A 17,878-nucleotide genomic window follows, 5' to 3' on the forward strand; every position below is an offset into this window, starting at 1 on the left:
TTTTTTTTTTTTTTTTTTATGAGACGGAGCTTTGCTCTGTCGCCTAGGCTGGAGTGCAATTGGCGTGATCTTGGCTCACTGCAACCTCCTTCTCCCAGGCTCAAGCGATTCTCCTGCCTCAGCCTCCTGGGTAGCTGGGATTACAGGCGTCTGCCACCACACCCGGCTAATTTTTGTACTTTTAGTAGAGACAGGGTTTCGCCATGTTGGCCAGGCTAGTCTCGAACTCCTGACCTCAGGTGATCCGCCTGCCTTGGCCTCCCAAAGTGCTGGGATTACAGGCATGAGCCATTGCGCCCAGCAAGCAGCATTTCTTCAGAGGAAAAATCAAGAGGGGAATGTAGGCAAGCCGCTTCAGGGAGTCATTCTGCACTCTTCACAACAGCTGATATTCATTGAGCTTTCCCTATGTGCCAGGCATGTTAATAACTCAATGTCCCAACAACTCCATCAGGTAAACACTATGATTATTATCATCACCATTTTACAGATGAAAAAACTGAGCCCCTCAACTGTAAAGGCCTCCTACTCCCACCTTCACTGTGGCCCTGGTCAGGGGAGGCATAGTCATATGTCCGGTTTCGCCCCACTCCTTGGAAAAGCATGACCCCTCCTGAGAGGCTTGGGTGACGCAGAGAAAGGAAGTTGCCGTGGGTGAGGCGTGGAGAGAAGGGAGGTCCCCAGAGCGTGCACTCAGGGAGCGACCAGGACTGGGGAGAGACTTGAGAATCGACTGAGACCTATGCAGTTACCTTGGACCTCAGACCCTCTGGCCAGAACCCACGGAACATATGGGCCAACTGATGGTGAAGGACTTGGCCAAGGCCACATAGCCAGGCTGGCTGTTGGCTGGCACCAAACCCCCTGTCTGCTGTTTGATCACAAATATCTGCCTTTTTTTTTTTTTTCTTTTTTTGAGATGGAGTCTGTGTCACCCAGGCTGGAGTGCAATGGCTTGATCTCAGCTCACTACAACCTCCACCTCCCAGGTTCAAGTGATTCTCTTGCCTTAGCCTCCCAAGTTGCTGGGATTACAGTTGCCCGCCACCACACCCAGCTAATTTTTGTATTTTTAATAGAGGTGGGGTTTCACCATGTTGGTCAGGCTGCTCTCAAACTCCTGACCTCAGGTGATCCACCCACCTCGGCTTCCCAAAGTGCTGGAATTACAGGCGTGAGCCACTGCGCCCAGCCACGAATATCCACTTTTCCCTCTCTTCTATGTTCATGTTTTTGTTGTTGTTGTTGTTTGTTTGTTTTTAGGTGGAGTTTCACTCTTGTCGCCCAGACTGGAGTGCAATGGTGTCGTCTTGGCTCACTGCAACCTCCGTCTCCCAGGTTCAAGCAATTCTCCTGCCCCAGCCTCCTGTGTAGCTGGGATTACAGGTGCCCGCCACCACACCTGGCTAATTTTTGTATTTTTAGTAGAGACAGGGTTTCACCATGTTGGCCAGGCTGGTCTCGAACTCCTGACCTCAGATGATCCACCTGCCTCGGCCTCCCAAAGTGCTGTAATTACAGGCATCGGCCACGACACCCGGCCAGTCCATATGTTATCTTTGGTTACTTGCAAGGCAGAGAAGCTGTGCTGGTACCAGTCAGTTCCTTGGCGGTAATAAGACTAACAGTAGCTCACATTTTTTGGGTGCTCACTCTGTGCCAGGCACTGTACATGAGGGGTGGCTGCTCATCCCTCGAATGGCAGGGCAAGAACTGAGTGAGGCATGCCAAGGAAGGACTCTAGTGGCCTGGAGGGTAAGGCCCTGGCTAGCTGGGGGACAACAACTGTTTAGCACCGTGATGGCCTGGCCAGTATAAGCCATATACTGCTGTTTGAAAAGAAAGCCAGAGGCCGAGCACGGTGGCTCACGCCTGTAATCCCAGCACTTTGGGAGGCCGAGGCGGGTGGATCATCTGAGGTCAGGAGTTCCAGACCAGCCTGGCCAACATGGTGAAACCCCGTCTCGGCCGGGCGCAGTGGCTCACACTTGTAATCCCAGCACTTTGGGAGGCCGAGGCGGGCGGATCACGAGGTCAGGAGATCGAGACCGCGGTGATACCGGAGAGAGTGGAGAAAGGCTGAACCGGAGGCGGATTCAGCGAGCGTTGCCATGTCCAGGACAGAGCAAACCTGGCTAAAAACCCGTCTCTACTAAGAATACAAAAATTAGCCGGGTGTGGTGGCACACGCCTGTAATCCCAGCTACTTGGGAGGCTGAGGCAGGAGAATTGCCTGAACCTGAGAGACGGAGGTTGTAGTGAGCTGAGAGCACGCCACGGCACTTCAGCCTGGGTGACAGGGAGACTCCCATTTCAAAAGGAAAAAAAAAGAGTCCAGGCACGGTGGCTCACGCCTATAATCCCAGCACTTTGGAGCCCGAGGCGGGCGGATCACCTGAGGTCAGGAGTTTGAGAGCAGCCTGACCAACATGGAGAAACCCTGTCTTTACTAAAAATACAAAATTAGCCGGGCTTGGTGGCGGGCGCCTGTAATCCCACTGTTGGGGTGGCTGAGGCAGGAGAATTGCTTGAACCCGGGAGGCGGAGGTTGTGGTGAGCCGAGATCACGCCACTGCACTCCAGCCTGGGCAACAATAGCGAAACTCCGTCTCAAAAAAAAAAAAAAAGAAAAGAGAAAGAAAGAAAAGCCAGACATTTTTATTTTTATATGGTATTCTCCAATTTCCTCAAATCTTAAATTCATAATTTAAGAAAAATCTTCTATGGGCAAATTGAGTTATATCTGGGGGCCAGTTTGCAAACTCTGCTTGTTTTGTTTTCTTAAACTTTGACACCCATCCTGTAAAGAAGCTGTTATCTGTTGTTCTGCAGATGAGGCAAGCGAAGCTCTTCAAGAGGGTGAATCACTTCCCCAAGATCACAGAGGCGGGAAGCCACAGGGTTGGGGGCCACCCAACTCCAAAGGCTTGTTTCTATGTTAGACCGCCTTTTGGATGGGCAAGAGGTCTGTTCAGACACAGCCAGAACTGGCACAGTGACAGAATATCTCCAGGGACAGTAAACTGTCAGTCAGGGTAGCACTGAGGGATTGTTGCAGATGCAAAACCCCCTACCTCCCTCTGCCAGAACTCAACAATGGACATCTCTGTGTCCTTCATAAAATTAAGTCATCACAGAATCTTTTCTCCCAATTATGCATTCCTTATCATGATTGGATATTCATGTTTGGTGACTTTTTTTCTTCTGTAAGCTAAGAATGTATGCTTATGGGAGGTGCTGTTTGTGGAATAAATAGGTTTAAATTATTTGTGTCACTTGTCAAACTTCTTAAGCATACTGTGCAGTGACAGAGAAATAATTCCTAACTTTCCCACTGGACTTAACTTTCCCACTGAGTTCCAGGGGTCTGTTTTACTTATAACTGTGTCCTCAGCACCTAGCACAATGACACATAATAGGTGCTCAGTAAGTATCTGTGGATTGAATGAAGTGAATTGACTTGTCCAAGGTCATGTTGACCAAGATTTCTGATTATACCCACCTGATTTAGAAGCCCATGCTATCACCTCTACACCACTCTGCTTCTTGGAAAGAACCAAGGCAAAGAGGTCTCCAGGTACAGGATTGTGGGCCCAAGAGATTGCATCCCCTCGAACTCCTCTAGTTTGGTTGGTGAAGGTGATGATGGAAATAAGCACCTACGAACCAAGCCACTATCCACCATAATACCCTTTGGAAACTATACGTTATAATCTTGACAGCCCTGAGCCTGGCTTTTAGGGTATTTACAGAGGGTGGCAAGGGCAGGTCCTGGGTTTTGCAGTGGGACAAGTGAAGTTCTCATCTCAGTTCTGCTGTGTGACCTTGAGCTATGGGTGCCCCTCTCTGAGCCTCCTCCTTCCTGCACCATGTGGATAAACAAGCTTACTTACGGGATTATGGGGTTGAAAGGAGATCATCAATGGAAGTGGCTGCCCAGTGACTGTGGATTTTTTGGAAACTGTTTTTTGAAAACTGTTGACATTGAAAACAGCCTTATTGGGAGCTGCCAGGCTTAGGGCCAAGGGGCCTCATCTATCAGACTTTTCTGCTTTCAAGTAGGTATTAGTAGGTACAGAAGGCCCTTATCTCTTCCTCGGTTTCATGCTAGGAATGCTGGTCTTCACTTCTTTCTACTTCAGCAGGACCTGAGGGATTGTGGGAAGGAGGGCGCCTACTTCTACCTGGATGTGTACTTGAATACTCTGGGGCAGGCAGGACTTTGGAAAACCCCCAACCTCAGCCTCACCAAGCCTGAAAAATAACCTTTTCATCTACTTGGTAAACTTGGGAAATTTTGGGCCTCAAATTTCCTCATCATAAAATGGAGCAATAATAATAGACATCTCTCCATGCCAGCCACCACAGTTATACCAGCACAATGCTTGGTATATAACAGGTGCTTAATAAGTGTTTGTTGAATGACTTGGGTTTGAGAGGGCTTTACACAAATGAATGTTAGTGTTACTGGGACCCTGTGGGAAGGTGCAGGGAAAGGACACTCTTTCCATCTGGAATGGGAATGTGCTGGTTTCTCTTGCCCTCTGCCAGCGCCTGGGTTGGTTGTTTAGAATGGGACCTACCTCTCAGCCTCTTAATGGAGAGGGGATGGGGAAGGGGGACAGGCAGACCTCAGGGCTGGGGATGCAGTGTAGGCCGAATTTGGTCACTGGTCAGCTTCACAGTTACTTTCTCCTGAAAGGGCCTCAGTTTTCCTATCCATACAGCAAGAGGCTTATGTGGTCTCTGTGGTCCCTTCTAGCTATGATACATTCTAGGATTTGCAATGAGTAATTTCAGAAACTACTCATTGGAGGGGAAAACAACTCCTGATTTCCTAAACCACCGCATAGTTTGTAAAACACTTTCCAATTCCTTATGCTTTTCATTCTCCTGGCAACCCTGGAAGGGGCCAGGGCAAGGTCTGTGTGCCCATTTGAAACTAAGGGTGAGAAGCATCCTCAGGAGCTGTGATTTGAGGCTGTACCACTCATTTTGATTATACTGGTACACTAGTTTGCTTTCAAATGTGAGTATGCGTAAAAATAACCTGGAAGCTTGGTGAGGTGGCACACACCTGGAGTACCAGCTCTGCTGGAGGCTGAGGCAGGAGGATCTCTTGAGCCCAGGGGTTTGAGACTACCCTGGGCAACATAGTGAGACCTCGTCTATATAAAATAAATAGGAAAAAAAAGTAAGATACTGGCTTTTCTAATTCCCTAAGTGTCAAAAAGAAAAAAGAAAAAGAATAACAAACCACCTGGAAAGGGGACATGGCATTGTTAAAATGCAGATTCCTGGGCACCTAGAGATTTTAAATTGGCAGGGCCAGGGTGGGCCCAAAATTAGCAAGTGACCACGTGGTTCTGAAGCCAGTGGCCTAAGGACCACCCTTGCAGAACCGTGGTCTCCTTGTCACAGTCTAGGCAGCCTCTGGCTTAGCCTCTGTTTCTTTCATAACCTTTCTCAGCGCCTGCTCTGGGCCAGACCAGTGTTGGGAGGAGTCGCTACTGAGCTCCTAGATTGGCAGGGGAGGCAGATGGAGAAAAGGAGTGTGTATGGTCAGCACTGGAACAGAGGCAGCAGTGGGCAATAGAGGAAGTGAGTAAATCCTTGGGAGGGCTCCCTAGAAGTGATGTGTTTTCTTTTTTTGTTTTAGAGACAGGATCTCGCTCTGTCGCCCAGGCTGGTGTGCAGTGGCATGATCATAGCTCACTGCAGCCTCGACTTCTCGGGCTCAAGCAATCCTCCCACCTTAGCCTCCCAAGTAGCTGGGACTACGGGCACACACCACCGTGCCTGGCTAATCTTTGTATTTTTTGTAGAGACGGGTCTTCACCATGTTGATCAGGCTGGTCTCAAACTCCTGGGCTCAGGCGATCCACCCCGCCAACTGATTACAGGGATTCCAGGGATGAGCCACCGCGCCCAGACGCCGCTTCATCGTATTGTAAACGTCTGTTACCTTTCTGTTCCCGTGTACCGGACTGTGAGCTCCTTAGGGCCACGAATTAAGGATGGGGCACAGAGTTAAGGATGGGGCACAGAGCAGGCTCTCCAAACGTTTGTTGAATGAGTGAGGGAATGAATAGTTCAAGCAGACGCTATACGTTGGCTGTTGGAGATTTTGGCCAAAATGGGACTTGCAGGAAAGCCCGACGTCCCCCTCGCCATTTCCAGGCACCGCTCTTCAGCTTGGGCTCTGGGTGAGCGGGACAGGGCTGGGTGCAGGATTAGGATAATGTCACGGGTGAGGCAAGTTGAGGATGGAAGAGGTGGCTGATGGCTGGGCTGTGGAACTGATGATCCCGAAAAGAAGAGGGGACAGTCTCTGGAAATCTAAGCTGAGGCTGTTGGGGGCTACAGGTTGAGGGTCACGTGCAGAAGAGAGGCTCTGTTCTGAACCTGCACTATAGAAAGGTCAGTGGGATGCGGGAGCGTCGGGGCGGGGCGGGGCCCGTGTTCCCATGTCCCCACGCCTCCAGCAGGGGACGCCCGGGCTGGGGGCGGGGAGTCAGGCCGCGCCTGGCACTATCAGGACAAAGCCTGCGCGCGCCCCGCCCCGCCATTGGCCGCACCGCCCCGCGCCGCCGCCCCATCCCGCCCCTAGCCACCGGGTCTGGCGCGCTAAAGCCAATAGGAGCCGCCGCCGTTGTTCCCGTCACGGCCCGGGCAGCCAATTGTGGCGGCGCTCGGCGGCTCGTGGCTCTTTCGCGGCAAAAAGGATTTGGCGCGTAAAAGTGGCCGGGACTTTGCAGGCAGCGGCGGCCGGGGGCGGAGCGGGATCGAGCCCTCGCCGGGGCCTGCCGCCATGGGCCCGCGCCGCCGCCGCCGCCTGTCACCCGGGCCGCGCGGGCCGTGAGCGTCATGGCCTTGGCCGGGGCCCCTGCGGGCGGCCCGTGCGCGCCGGCGCTGGAGGCCCTGCTCGGGGCCGGCGCGCTGCGGCTGCTCGACTCCTCGCAGATCGTCATCATCTCCGCCGCGCAGGACGCCAGCGCCCCGCCGGCTCCCACCGGCCCCACGGCGCCCGCCGCCGGCCCCTGCGACCCTGACCTGCTGCTCTTCGCCACACCGCAGGCGCCCCGGCCCACACCCAGTGCGCCGCGCCCCGCGCTCGGCCGCCCGCCGGTACGGACCCCAGGGACGCCGCGCCGACAGCGCCGCCTGTGCCCCCCGCGCAGACCCGGGAGGGCGCCGTATTTGGCCTGGAGGCGGCAGGGGGCGGGGGAGGGGTTGACTGAGGCGCCCAGGCTGGGCGGTGCAGAGCCGGGGTTGGGCCTCCGGGCCCCGCCCTGGGGTGCGGGGTGACCTCGGGCCGGTCCCTGTTTGCTCCTCTGTGCCCTGGGCCTCAGCTTCCTCACCGGAGCCTCCCCAGCGTCGGACTCAGTGATAATAATAGCCCACGTGTATTCAACTGGCGTTTACTGCATGCCAGGCCTTTGGCCGACTTCAAACCAGCTAAAACTCACAACCTCGCTGTGAGCTGTGTTGTCACTGTGCCCATCTGACGGAGGAGGAACTGAGGCCCAGAGAGGGAAACTGACTTGCTCCTGGTCACACGGCTGCAGGTGGTGGGGCTGGGATTTGAACTGAGGCCTGCTGGCTTCAGCTCAGAATTTGCATCTCGGTAGTGAGCACAGCTGCTAGGGGAAGTGAAGGCGGGGCGGAGGAAGGTCCTGGGGCCTAACCGTTGGTGAGCCATTGAGGAGACCCTCCTTCCTGCCTCGATGCTGACTGCCAGGTGCAGGCCTGGCCGGCCAGGCCTCTGGGGACAGCCCTCCTGGCTGGGAGGCCTTCTCTGCAGGGGCGGGGCAGCTGGACCAGCTGCTGATCCCCTCCCTCTGCCTGTCCTTCCATCTGCCACCCTCCACCCTCCCAAACCCTGGTTGCCATGGAACCTTATTAATCAGGCAGGCCGACCCCTGAGTCTCTGTAGAAGGACTAGATGGGCTGGGCCTCTGGGAGCTGGAGAGGAGGCCCCCAGTGCCAGGAGAGAAAATGTCTCCGGGAGATCCTTTAATAAAGCCCTCCCTGATCGCTGAGCTCAAGACGAATTCAGACTGGGGGGCCCAGAAGAGGCGGCTGAATTCCAGTGGGAGAAGGGATTGGAGGTGTAGAAGCCTGGAGCTGGGACCTGTGGGGCGCAGGGCAGGGTGTGGAGACCAGTTTGACCGGCGCAGCCTATGGGTGAAGTTGGAGCTCTGGTGTGCAGGCGGGGTCTGGCCAGGCAGGATGGGGTCTCAGCAGGGAGCTTGGAGCAAGTGGGAGGGGTGAGGCAGGACTCAGGGCAAGGAGGTAGAAGCTGCCTAACTGCTGATGGGGATGTGGGTGGCAGCTGGTCCCTGAGGCATCCTGAGGAGGCTCCCCCAACCCCCTTGGCCCCATGCCCACTGCCGCCTTCCGGAATCACCACAATACTAATAATAATAACAATGGCAGCCACCATTGTTTTGAGGATGTCTTGTGTGCCAGGCTCTGTGCCAAGCACTTTACCTAATTAACTCATTTAACTCCATCAGCAGCAGTCCCTTTTTACAGATTGGGAAGCTGAGGCCTGGAGATGTTAGAATCTTCCCATGTCATTCTGCTCTTGAGTGGGGAGACCAGTCTGCATTTCCTGTGAGGTTGACCTTTGGGATGCCTTGCTTCCTGGGGATGCTGATACAGGTTGAAGAAAGGGCAGGAAGGGCTTTTAGGGGCCCTTCCTCTTAATGAGTGGGTGGGAGGGGGTTATACCAGGGGTAGGCCAGGTGGCCTGTCTCCTCTACTCCAGGGGCCTGTTCCTGTGGGTACCACTTGGGACCTGGGCAAGCATCTTCCATTCAGCTGTGTGACAAGCATATAGAAGGCTCAGTTGTGCAGAAACCTAACGGAATGTGAGGGTCTTGTCCTCAAAGAACTGAACAGGATTATGGGTTCTAGGATCAAAGGGAGGGACAGGGGCAAAGAAAAATGCCCTTCACTCCACCTGTCAGGGGCAGGCTCATTGGCCTGGGCATTCCATTCATTCAACAGTTGTTGAGTTAGTGAATGCCCAGGAGGCACTAGGCCCAGAGACAAGGAGCCCCGGCCCCCAGTGTACTTAAGTGCCAGGAGGCTGGCACCATTCTGGAACTGAAGTCCAGAAAGTCCACAGGTTCGGCTTTTGGCCCCTCTGCACTGGCATTTGTCTGGCACAGTCCTTGAAATAAGCTACAGGCTTAGCTTCTATACCAGCAGGCATTCGTTGAACACCTTCTGTATACAAGGCTCTGTGCAATTCAGCCATTCCTCTTGGCCCTGCCTGTCCACTTCCACAAACTCGAGTATTATAACTATAATACATGTTTACTGTAGAAAACTTAACTTTTTTTTTTTTTTTTTTGGAGACAGGGTCTCATTCTGTTACCCAGGCTGGAGTGCAGTGGCGTGATTGCGGCTCACTGCAACCTCTGCCTCCCAGGTTCAAGCTATTCTGTGCCTCAGCCTCCCAAGTAGCTGGGATCACAGGCGTGTACCACCATGCCCAGCCAATTTTTGTATTTTTAGTAGAGAGAGGGTCTTGCCATGTTGCCCAGGCTGGTCTTGAACTCCTGAGTTCAGGCAATCTGACTGTCTCAGCCTCTCAAAGTGCTGGGATTACAGGTGTGAGTCACCATGCCCAGCTGAAAACTTTTTTTTTTTTTTTTTTCGAGATGAAGTCTCGCACTGTCACCTAGGCTGGAGTGCAGTGGTGCCATCTCGGCTCACCGCGACCTCCGCCTCCTGGGTTCAAGCGATTCTCCTGCCTCAGCCTCCCGAGTAGCTGGGACTACAGGCGTGCACCACCATACCCGGCTAATTTTTGTATTTTTGGTAGAGATGGGGTTTCACCATATTGGTCAGGCTGGTCTTGAACTCCTGACCTCAAGTGATCTGCCCGCCTCGGCCTCCCAAAGTGCCAGGATTACAGGCATGAGTCATTGCACCTGGCCAAAAACTTAACTCTTAAGAAACTAGAAAGTTGATGGCAATATCCCAGCCCTATTCATTTTTTTCCTTTTTTTTCCCTAAGGCTATTTTTGTTTGTGGTGGTTGTGACAGTTTTTGTTTTTTAAAGTTTTAAAAATTGTAGTTTTTCCTGTATCATTCACACTGTTCAGATATGGCACTGGTCTCCCACATTCCTCCCAGAGGCTGCCCTGAAATGTATTCTATAATAATAGAAACTGAACCAGAGAAAAGTTTCATGAGCTTTTTAATCCAAAAGGGATCATATAAATATATCACCCCATGACAATGTTGCTTGTCTGTATGTATGAGGGGATTCTTGTCAACCTGCCTCGGTCCTTGACAGCTGCGTGGTGTTCAAGGGGCTAAACAAACCACAGCTTTCATGACCCCCTTCATGGATGGGTGTTTAAGTCATCCAGATTTTTTCAGCAGTGAATGTCTTCACGCCTGCGTTTCGGGGCCCCTCTGCCAGTGTTTATCTAGGGAGAAGTGGCAGAAATGGCATCCACTCAAGCCTTTGTTTTAGGGTGTGGCACTGACCTGCTTTCAGGGGTGGACAAGGGCGGGGATCCCAGGGAGAAGGCAAGGGGTGCAGATGTCAGGAGCATGCTAGGGTTTGGGCCCCAGGGGCGAGTATGGAGGGGGGTACATTCTGGCTGGGCTCTGGGGAGGTGGGGCACGTGGCGAGTATGAGTGTGGGCTCTGTACCAGCCTGCTAGGGTGCAAGTCCTGGGTCCACCTCTCACTGTGTGGCCTCTCAGGTGGAGGCTATCATAGCACCTGCCAAAAGGTGGCCGGAGGATTGCAGAGGAAGCAGTTGAGTATGCAGTGCTTAGAGCACAGTAGCTCTTCTTTCCCCTGGGTGCCCTCAAAAGTCAGTGAATGTGCACAAGAGGGAGTGGTTCATCAGCATGGGGGGCTTCATTCAGCAAACATTTGTTGATGCCAGGCTCCATGGCAGACACTATGGATTCTCAGGTGATTCAGACGCCCCTGAGGGTGAGACAGATACATCTGCAGAAATGTGTAGGGAGAGACAGAATATGGCAAAAGGTCGGGTTTGAGGCAGTTCAGAGGGAGAAGAGGTGACATCTCCTAGCTGATGGGTAAGGTTTCTGCCCACAGAGGTAGAGGGAGCAGGCGCGAAGTGGGGAGGGTGGGAGGGATGCAAGGGCAGTCTAGATTTCTGGGAAAACGTGACTCGGGTTTCTCTAGAGAAGCAGTGGCAGATGAGAGTATGAAGGCAATGGGGAGCTGGAGGAAGGCCTTAAGCAGGGGCGGCAGCATGATAAGGTTTGTAGGAGGACTGGCTGCAGCAGAGGCAGGGAGACCAGTGTGGAGTCTGCTCAGCAGCCCACGGGGGAGGTGGTGATCGCCGTGGTGATGAGTTCTTGGCAGCTGCATGTGAGGAGGGTGACAGGTGGGTCTGAATACAACTCTAGCTCAGGAAACCCTGTGGATGGTGGAGGGGAAGATCAGTCTGGTTTTGGTCTGGGTGCTTTGAGCAGCCTGTGAGACCTCCAGGATGGTCCTGATCCTGGAGTGTCTGAACTAAGCCAGAGTGCTTAGAGCTTGCGTTCTTCCTCAGACCGTCTTGGGTACAAATCCTGGCTCTACCACGTCCCGGGCCTCCCTGGGCTTCAGTTGCCTTGTCTGGAAAATGGGGCCATTTTTATACTGCCAGTGCATTGAATGGAATGAACTAATGGATGCAAGGAACTTGATGAGCACCAGCTGCTGCCATGCATGTAGATTAGTCAAAAACCAGAGAGAAGGTGATTTGGCCAAGGGACCTATGTAATCAGTGGCTTAGCTGGGCATGGTGGCTGACTAGTCCCAGCACGACTACAGTGAAGGCTGAGGTGGGAGAATTGCTTGAGCCCAGGAGTTTGAGACCAGTCTGGGCAACATAGGGAGACCCCATCTCTACGAGAAATAGAAAAGTTAGCTGGTCTTGGTGGTGTGCTCCTGTGGTCCCAGCTGTTTGGAAGGCTGAGGTGGGAGGATTGCTTGAGCCCAGGAAGTCTAGGCTGCAGACAGTTGTGATCATACCAGTGCACTCCAGCATAGGCAACAGAGTGATACCCTGTCTAAAAAAGAAAAAAGTGCCTTAAAACAACAAACATTTATTATATAGTTTTCGTGGGTCAGGAATTCAGGGAAGACTTATCCAGCTCTGGCTTGGGGTCTCTGGAGATTCAGCCAGTGTTTGGGTTCTGGCTGCTAACAGAAGTTGTGACTAAGTGTTGCTGTTGGGAGGAGGCCATGGTTTCTTGCCCATCATTAGGGCTACTTGAGTGCCCATATGACATGGCAGAGTAAGTGACCCAATACAGAGCAAGGAGGAAGCTCCAACGCCTCTGACCCAGTCTCAAAAGTGACAGGCCATCCCTTCTACCACATTCCATTCATTCATCCCCAGAAGCAAGTTACCAGATCTGGCTCATAAGGGGAGGAGAATTAGGCTTCATCTTTTGAAGGAGAAGGATCAAAAAGTTTGCGGATGTGTCTTAAATCCACTGCTAGACCCCAGAGAAGTGGTGAAAATTGAATGTCCTATGTGGTAGGACTGTGATTCTCAGGCTGTGTCCCCTCTGATCTCCCTCAGTCACACACTCAGGCATCCTGCTAGAGAAACTGAGGTGAGGGTAGCCCAGAGGCACCCAGCCTTCAGCCAGGTCTCTTCTGGCCTCACTCCTGGTTACTGGGCATCCTCCCGTTTTCGCCACAGGTGAAGCGGAGGCTGGACCTGGAAACTGACCATCAGTACCTGGCCGAGAGCAGTGGGCCAGCTCGGGGCAGAGGCCGCCATCCAGGAAAAGGTACCTATGGAGCTTGGGCTGGGCAGGCCCCCTGTGACCAGGCCCAGGTTAGGGGTGTAAACAGACAAACATGCTTGCAAGCTAACGTCTGGCTTGTTGGGCTTGAGCCAGGCCTCGGAGGACCCTGATGGGCAGTTGGAGTGGCCACCTGGCTTGGTTTCTCCAGGCTCTGAGGGGTGAGGAGCTCCCCAGCCGGAAGAAGAATGCTGTGGTTGGCCTTGCCAAGGGGAAGGAGCTGGCTGTCCCCCGGCCCCCATCATCCTGCTGCCTTGCACTGCCAGAGTGGCAGGCCTGGCTGGAAGTGGGGGTGGATGCTGAAGGGCCCTGTCTTGCCTGACCACACCCCCGCAGGTGTGAAATCACCGGGGGAGAAGTCACGCTATGAGACCTCACTGAATCTGACCACCAAGCGCTTCCTGGAGCTGCTGAGCCGCTCGGCTGACGGTGTCGTCGACCTGAACTGGGCTGCTGAGGTGCTGAAAGTGCAGAAGCGACGCATCTATGACATCACCAACGTCCTCGAGGGCATCCAGCTCATTGCCAAGAAGTCCAAGAACCACATCCAGTGGCTGTAGGTACCGGCCACACAGGAGGGCAGGCACACCTGCCCATACCAGCCTGGAGGAGCTGGTAGTAATACCCACTGTGGCTGCCTGCATCCCCATCTTATAGCTGGGGAAACGGGCTCAGAGAGGAGAGGTAGCTTCCCTGAGATGATAGATGGTAAAAAGCACACAAATCTTACATATCCACCTCAGTTGCAGCTTTACTTTTTTCTTTTTTAGATGGAGTTTCACTCTGTCACCCAGGCTGGAATGCAGTGGTGCAATCTCAGCTCACTGCAACCTCCACCTCCCAGGTTCAGGTGCTTCTCCTGCCTCAGCCTCCTGAATAGCTGGGGATACAGGCGCCTGCCACCATGCCCAGCTACTTTTTGTATTTGTAGTAGAAATGGGGTTTCACCATGTTGGCCAGTCTGGTCTCCAACTCCTGATCTCAGGTGATCTGCCTGCCTCAGCCTCCCAAAGTGCTGGGATTACAGGCGTGAGCCACCGCGCCCGGCGCAGCTTTACGTATTTATTCATCTGGGTTGCCACCATTCAGATCAAGATAAGAGCATTTTCAACACCCCAGAAGGTTCTCTCATTGCCAACCCCTCACACCGCCAGGTCACCACTATCCTGGCTTCTCATGCCCTCGGTGAGATCTATCTGGCATAGATGTTTTATTGTTTTATTTTCCCCCTCTCGCCTTCGCCCCAGTCATCCTGCTGCTACTCTTTCTTTGATACCTGCTGTTTCATTTTTTGGTAGATCGTTCCATTCTGCATCTTTTGTGGTTTTTTGGGTGGAGGGGGGTGGTTTGAGACAGGGTGTTGCATCTGTTGCCCAGGCTGGAGTATGGAGGCACAAATACAGCTCACTGCAGCCTCAACCTCCTGGGCTCAAGCCCCGTACCTGTAGCTAGGACTACAAGTACATGCCACCATGTCTGGCTAATTTCTTTGATTTTGTGTAGAGGTGGGGTTTCACTGTGTTGCCCAGGCTGGTCTCAAATTCCTGAGGCTCAAGCAATCCTCTGGCCTCAGCCTCCCAAAGTGCTGGGATTATAAGTATAAGCCACCAAGCCCAGCCTTTTTTTTTTTTTTTTTCATTTGACAGCATGTCTTGGAAATGCTGTGTGTGTGTGTGTGTGTGTGTGTGTGTGTGTGTGTGTGTGTGTGTTGTGTGTGTGTGTGTGTGTGTGTGTGTGTGTGTGTGTGTGTGTGTGTAATCGTGGCATGTCAGTCCCATCATTTGTTTATCCCGCCCTGGCTGAGGGACATGTAGGTGTTTATATTTGGGCCAGACTTCAAGCCCATGACCCTCTGATTTGGAGCCCAGCTGAGGAGCCAGACCCAGAGAGAAGCAAGGGCTTGCCTGGGCCTCACAGAACAGAGGCAGCAGCAGACTCTGTCCTGAGGCCCAGGGCTCCTGGCCAGAGGGGCCAATCGCTGTTAACCCTACCCTCCCTGGTGCCTCCCCACAGGGGCAGTCACACCACAGTGGGCGTCGGTGGGCGGCTTGAGGGGTTGACCCAGGACCTCCGGCAGCTGCAGGAGAGCGAGCAGCAGCTGGACCACCTGATGAATATCTGTACTACGCAGCTGCGCCTCCTCTCCGAGGACACTGACAGCCAGCGATATCCTTGGATTGGCCGTAGGGTGTGGAAGGCAGGCTTAGCAGGCAGGGGCTCCACCCAAGTGGGACTAGAGAGGCTTGGATTCAGGGGAGGGCTGTGGTTTTGGTTGCAAGTCCTGGCTCAGCATTTTCTCACTGTTGTGACACTGGATAAATTGCTTAACCTCTCTGGGCCTCGGTTTTATCTATAAAAGGGGAATAATAATATCCAATTCTGAAACTGTACAGATTTAAAAAAAGTGGCTAGGTGCGGTGGCTCATGCCTGTAATCTTAGTGCTTCAAGAGGCTGAGGTGGGAGGATCACTTGAGCCCAGGAGTTTGGGGCTGCAGTGAGCTCTGGTTGAGCCACATCACTCCAGCCTGGGTGACATAGCGAGACCCTGCTTCTAAAAAATAAATAAATTCCCAGCACCAGGCCTGGAGTTGTGTTGAACATTTTACGTGGAATCGTTCCCAGTAGCCATTATCATTACCTTGGGATTCAGTGGGTGGAGTGATTCCATTATACAGATGTGGAACTTGAAACTCAGGAGTGAGGTAGGTTTTGAGTGGGTAGGAGGTTGGGAGGACAGGAGTGACTAGGCAGGTGTGAGCCCTGCCTTGTGAGCTGTTGGAGTGAGTGACCCCCTACAAGTCAAAGGTCATGTGGTCCTTGACTCTGCCAACCCTGGCCTACGTGACGTGTCAGGACCTTCGTAGCATTGCAGACCCTGCAGAGCAGATGGTTATGGTGATCAAAGCCCCTCCCGAGACCCAGCTCCAAGCCGTGGACTCTTCGGAGGTGAGATCTGGGAACTCCGAGCCCAACTGGGCTGGGCTGGGCTGGGCTGGGCTGGGCTGGGCTGGTGGTCACCTGAGCTTCAGTTTACCCTGCCTGCTGCTTCTACCCAGACCTTTCAGATCTCCCTTAAGAGCAAACAAGGCCCCATCGATGTTTTCCTGTGCCCTGAGGAGACCGTAGGTGGGATCAGCCCTGGGAAGACCCCGTCCCAGGAGGCCACTTTTGAGGAGGAGAACAGGGCCACTGACTCTGCCACCATAGTGTCACCACCACCATCATCTCCCCCCTCATCCCTCACCACAGATCCCAGCCAGTCTCTACTCAGCCTGGAGCAAGGTGGGTGATGAGTAGATGGGTGCGGTGGGGCAGGGCCCCTCTTCTGGGGGGTGGGCAGGCACGACAGCCCCTGCCTTCCTCCCTGCTGGGGCATCCCCGGCCTGTGATGCTCCCCGTCTCCCCAGAACCGCTGTTGTCCCGGATGGGCAGCCTGCGGGCTCCCGTGGACGAGGACCGCCTGTCCCCGCTGGTGGCGGCTGACTCGCTCCTGGAGCATGTGCGGGAGGACTTCTCCGGTCTCCTCCCTGAGGAGTTCATCAGCCTTTCCCCACCCCACGAGGCCCTCGACTACCACTTCGGCCTCGAGGAGGGCGAGGGCATCAGAGACCTCTTCGACTGTGACTTTGGGGATCTCACCCCTCTGGATTTCTGACAGGGCTTGGAGGGACCAGGGTTTCCAGAGATGCTCACCTTGTCTCTGCAGCCCTGGAGCCCCCTGTCCCTGGCCGTCCTCCCAGCCTGTTTGGAAACATTTAATTTATACCCCTCTCTCCTGTCTCCAGAAGCTTCTAGCTCTGGGGTCTGGCTACCGCTAGGAGGCTGAGCAAGCCAGGAAGGGAAGGAGTCTGTGTGGTGTGTATGTGCATGCAGCCTACACCCACACGTGTATACTGGGGGTGAATGTGTGTGAGCATGTGTGTGTGCATGTACCGGGGAATGAAGGTGAACATACACCTCTGTGTGTGCACTGCAGACACGCCCCAGTGTGTCCACATGTGTGTGCATGAGTCCATGTGTGCGCGTGGGGGGCTCTAACTGCACTTTTGGCCCTTTTGCTCTGGGGGTCCCACAAGGCCCAGGGCAGTGCCTGCTCCCAGAATCTGGTGCTCTGACCAGGCCAGGTGGGGAGGCTTTGGCTGGCTGGGCTTGTAGGACGGTGAGAGCACTTCTGTCTTAAAGGTTTTTTCTGATTGAAGCTTTAATGGAGCGTTATTTATTTATCGAGGCCTCTTTGGCGAGCCTGGGGAATCAGCAAAGGGGAGGAGGGGTGTGGGGTTGATACCCCAACTCCCTCTACCCTTGAGCAAGGGCAGGGGTCCCTGAGCTGTTCTTCTGCCCCACACCGAAGGAACTGAGGCCTGGGTGATTTATTTATTGGGAAAGTGAGGGAGGGAGACTGACTGACAGCCATGGGTGGTCGGATGGTGGGGTGGGCCCTCTCCAGGGGGCCAGTTCAGGGCCCCAGCTGCCCCCCAGGATGGATATGAGATGGGAGAGGTGAGTGGGGGACCTTCACTGATGTGGGCAGGACGGGTGGTGAAGGCCTCCCCCAGCCCAGACCCTGTGGTCCCTCCTGCAGTGTCTGAAGCGCCTGCCTCCCCACTGCTCTGCCCCACCCTCCAATCTGCACTTTGATTTGCTTCCTAACAGCTCTGTTCCCTCCTGCTTTGGTTTTAATAAATATTTTGATGACGTTTGGGCCAGGTTTTGGGACTCTGTTGGGAACATTTTGGGGCGGGAGAGGCCAAGGTTGCTGGGGAAATGCCCATTCTTCACTTCCCTTCTCCCCGTCCCTGCCCGATTTGATTTGAGCCTCATAACTCAAAGAAAGGTCAGCTTCATCGCTATTTTGGTCCTAACTCAAAAGCAGATCCAGTAAAGGTTTTTGTTGTAGAAAGCCAAGAATGCTATTCAGTGCTGCCCGAAGGGCAGAGTAATGAGTGGCCTCTTCTTTCCCCAGCCCCAGAGGCCACTCTGCTCAGTTTTCTGTCTTCCTTCCAGATGTTTCTGGACATTAGTAAACATGTAACAAATACAGTGGACTGGTTCTGTGTCAGGTATTTAA

General features: G+C 53.7%; 1 protein-coding gene across 1 annotated transcript; it reads left to right on the plus strand.

Moving 5' to 3' along the window:
* Positions 1 to 6,746: 6,746 nt before the first annotated feature.
* E2F1 (E2F transcription factor 1) lies at positions 6,747 to 17,715 on the plus strand. Its single transcript, XM_032142982.2, has 7 exons — positions 6,747 to 7,128; positions 12,704 to 12,794; positions 13,146 to 13,365; positions 14,823 to 14,975; positions 15,642 to 15,756; positions 15,867 to 16,092; positions 16,218 to 17,715. The coding sequence occupies exons 1-7, from the start codon at positions 6,868 to 6,870 to the stop codon at positions 16,463 to 16,465; spliced, it is 1,314 nt and encodes a 437-aa protein (XP_031998873.1). The 5' UTR covers positions 6,747 to 6,867; the 3' UTR covers positions 16,466 to 17,715.
* The last annotated feature ends 163 nt before the right edge of the window (positions 17,716 to 17,878 follow it).

The sequence above is a fragment of the Hylobates moloch genome, unplaced genomic scaffold, assembly GCF_009828535.3.
Source record: "Hylobates moloch isolate HMO894 unplaced genomic scaffold, HMol_V3 SCAFFOLD_21, whole genome shotgun sequence".
NCBI classification, from domain to species: Eukaryota; Metazoa; Chordata; class Mammalia; order Primates; family Hylobatidae; genus Hylobates; species Hylobates moloch.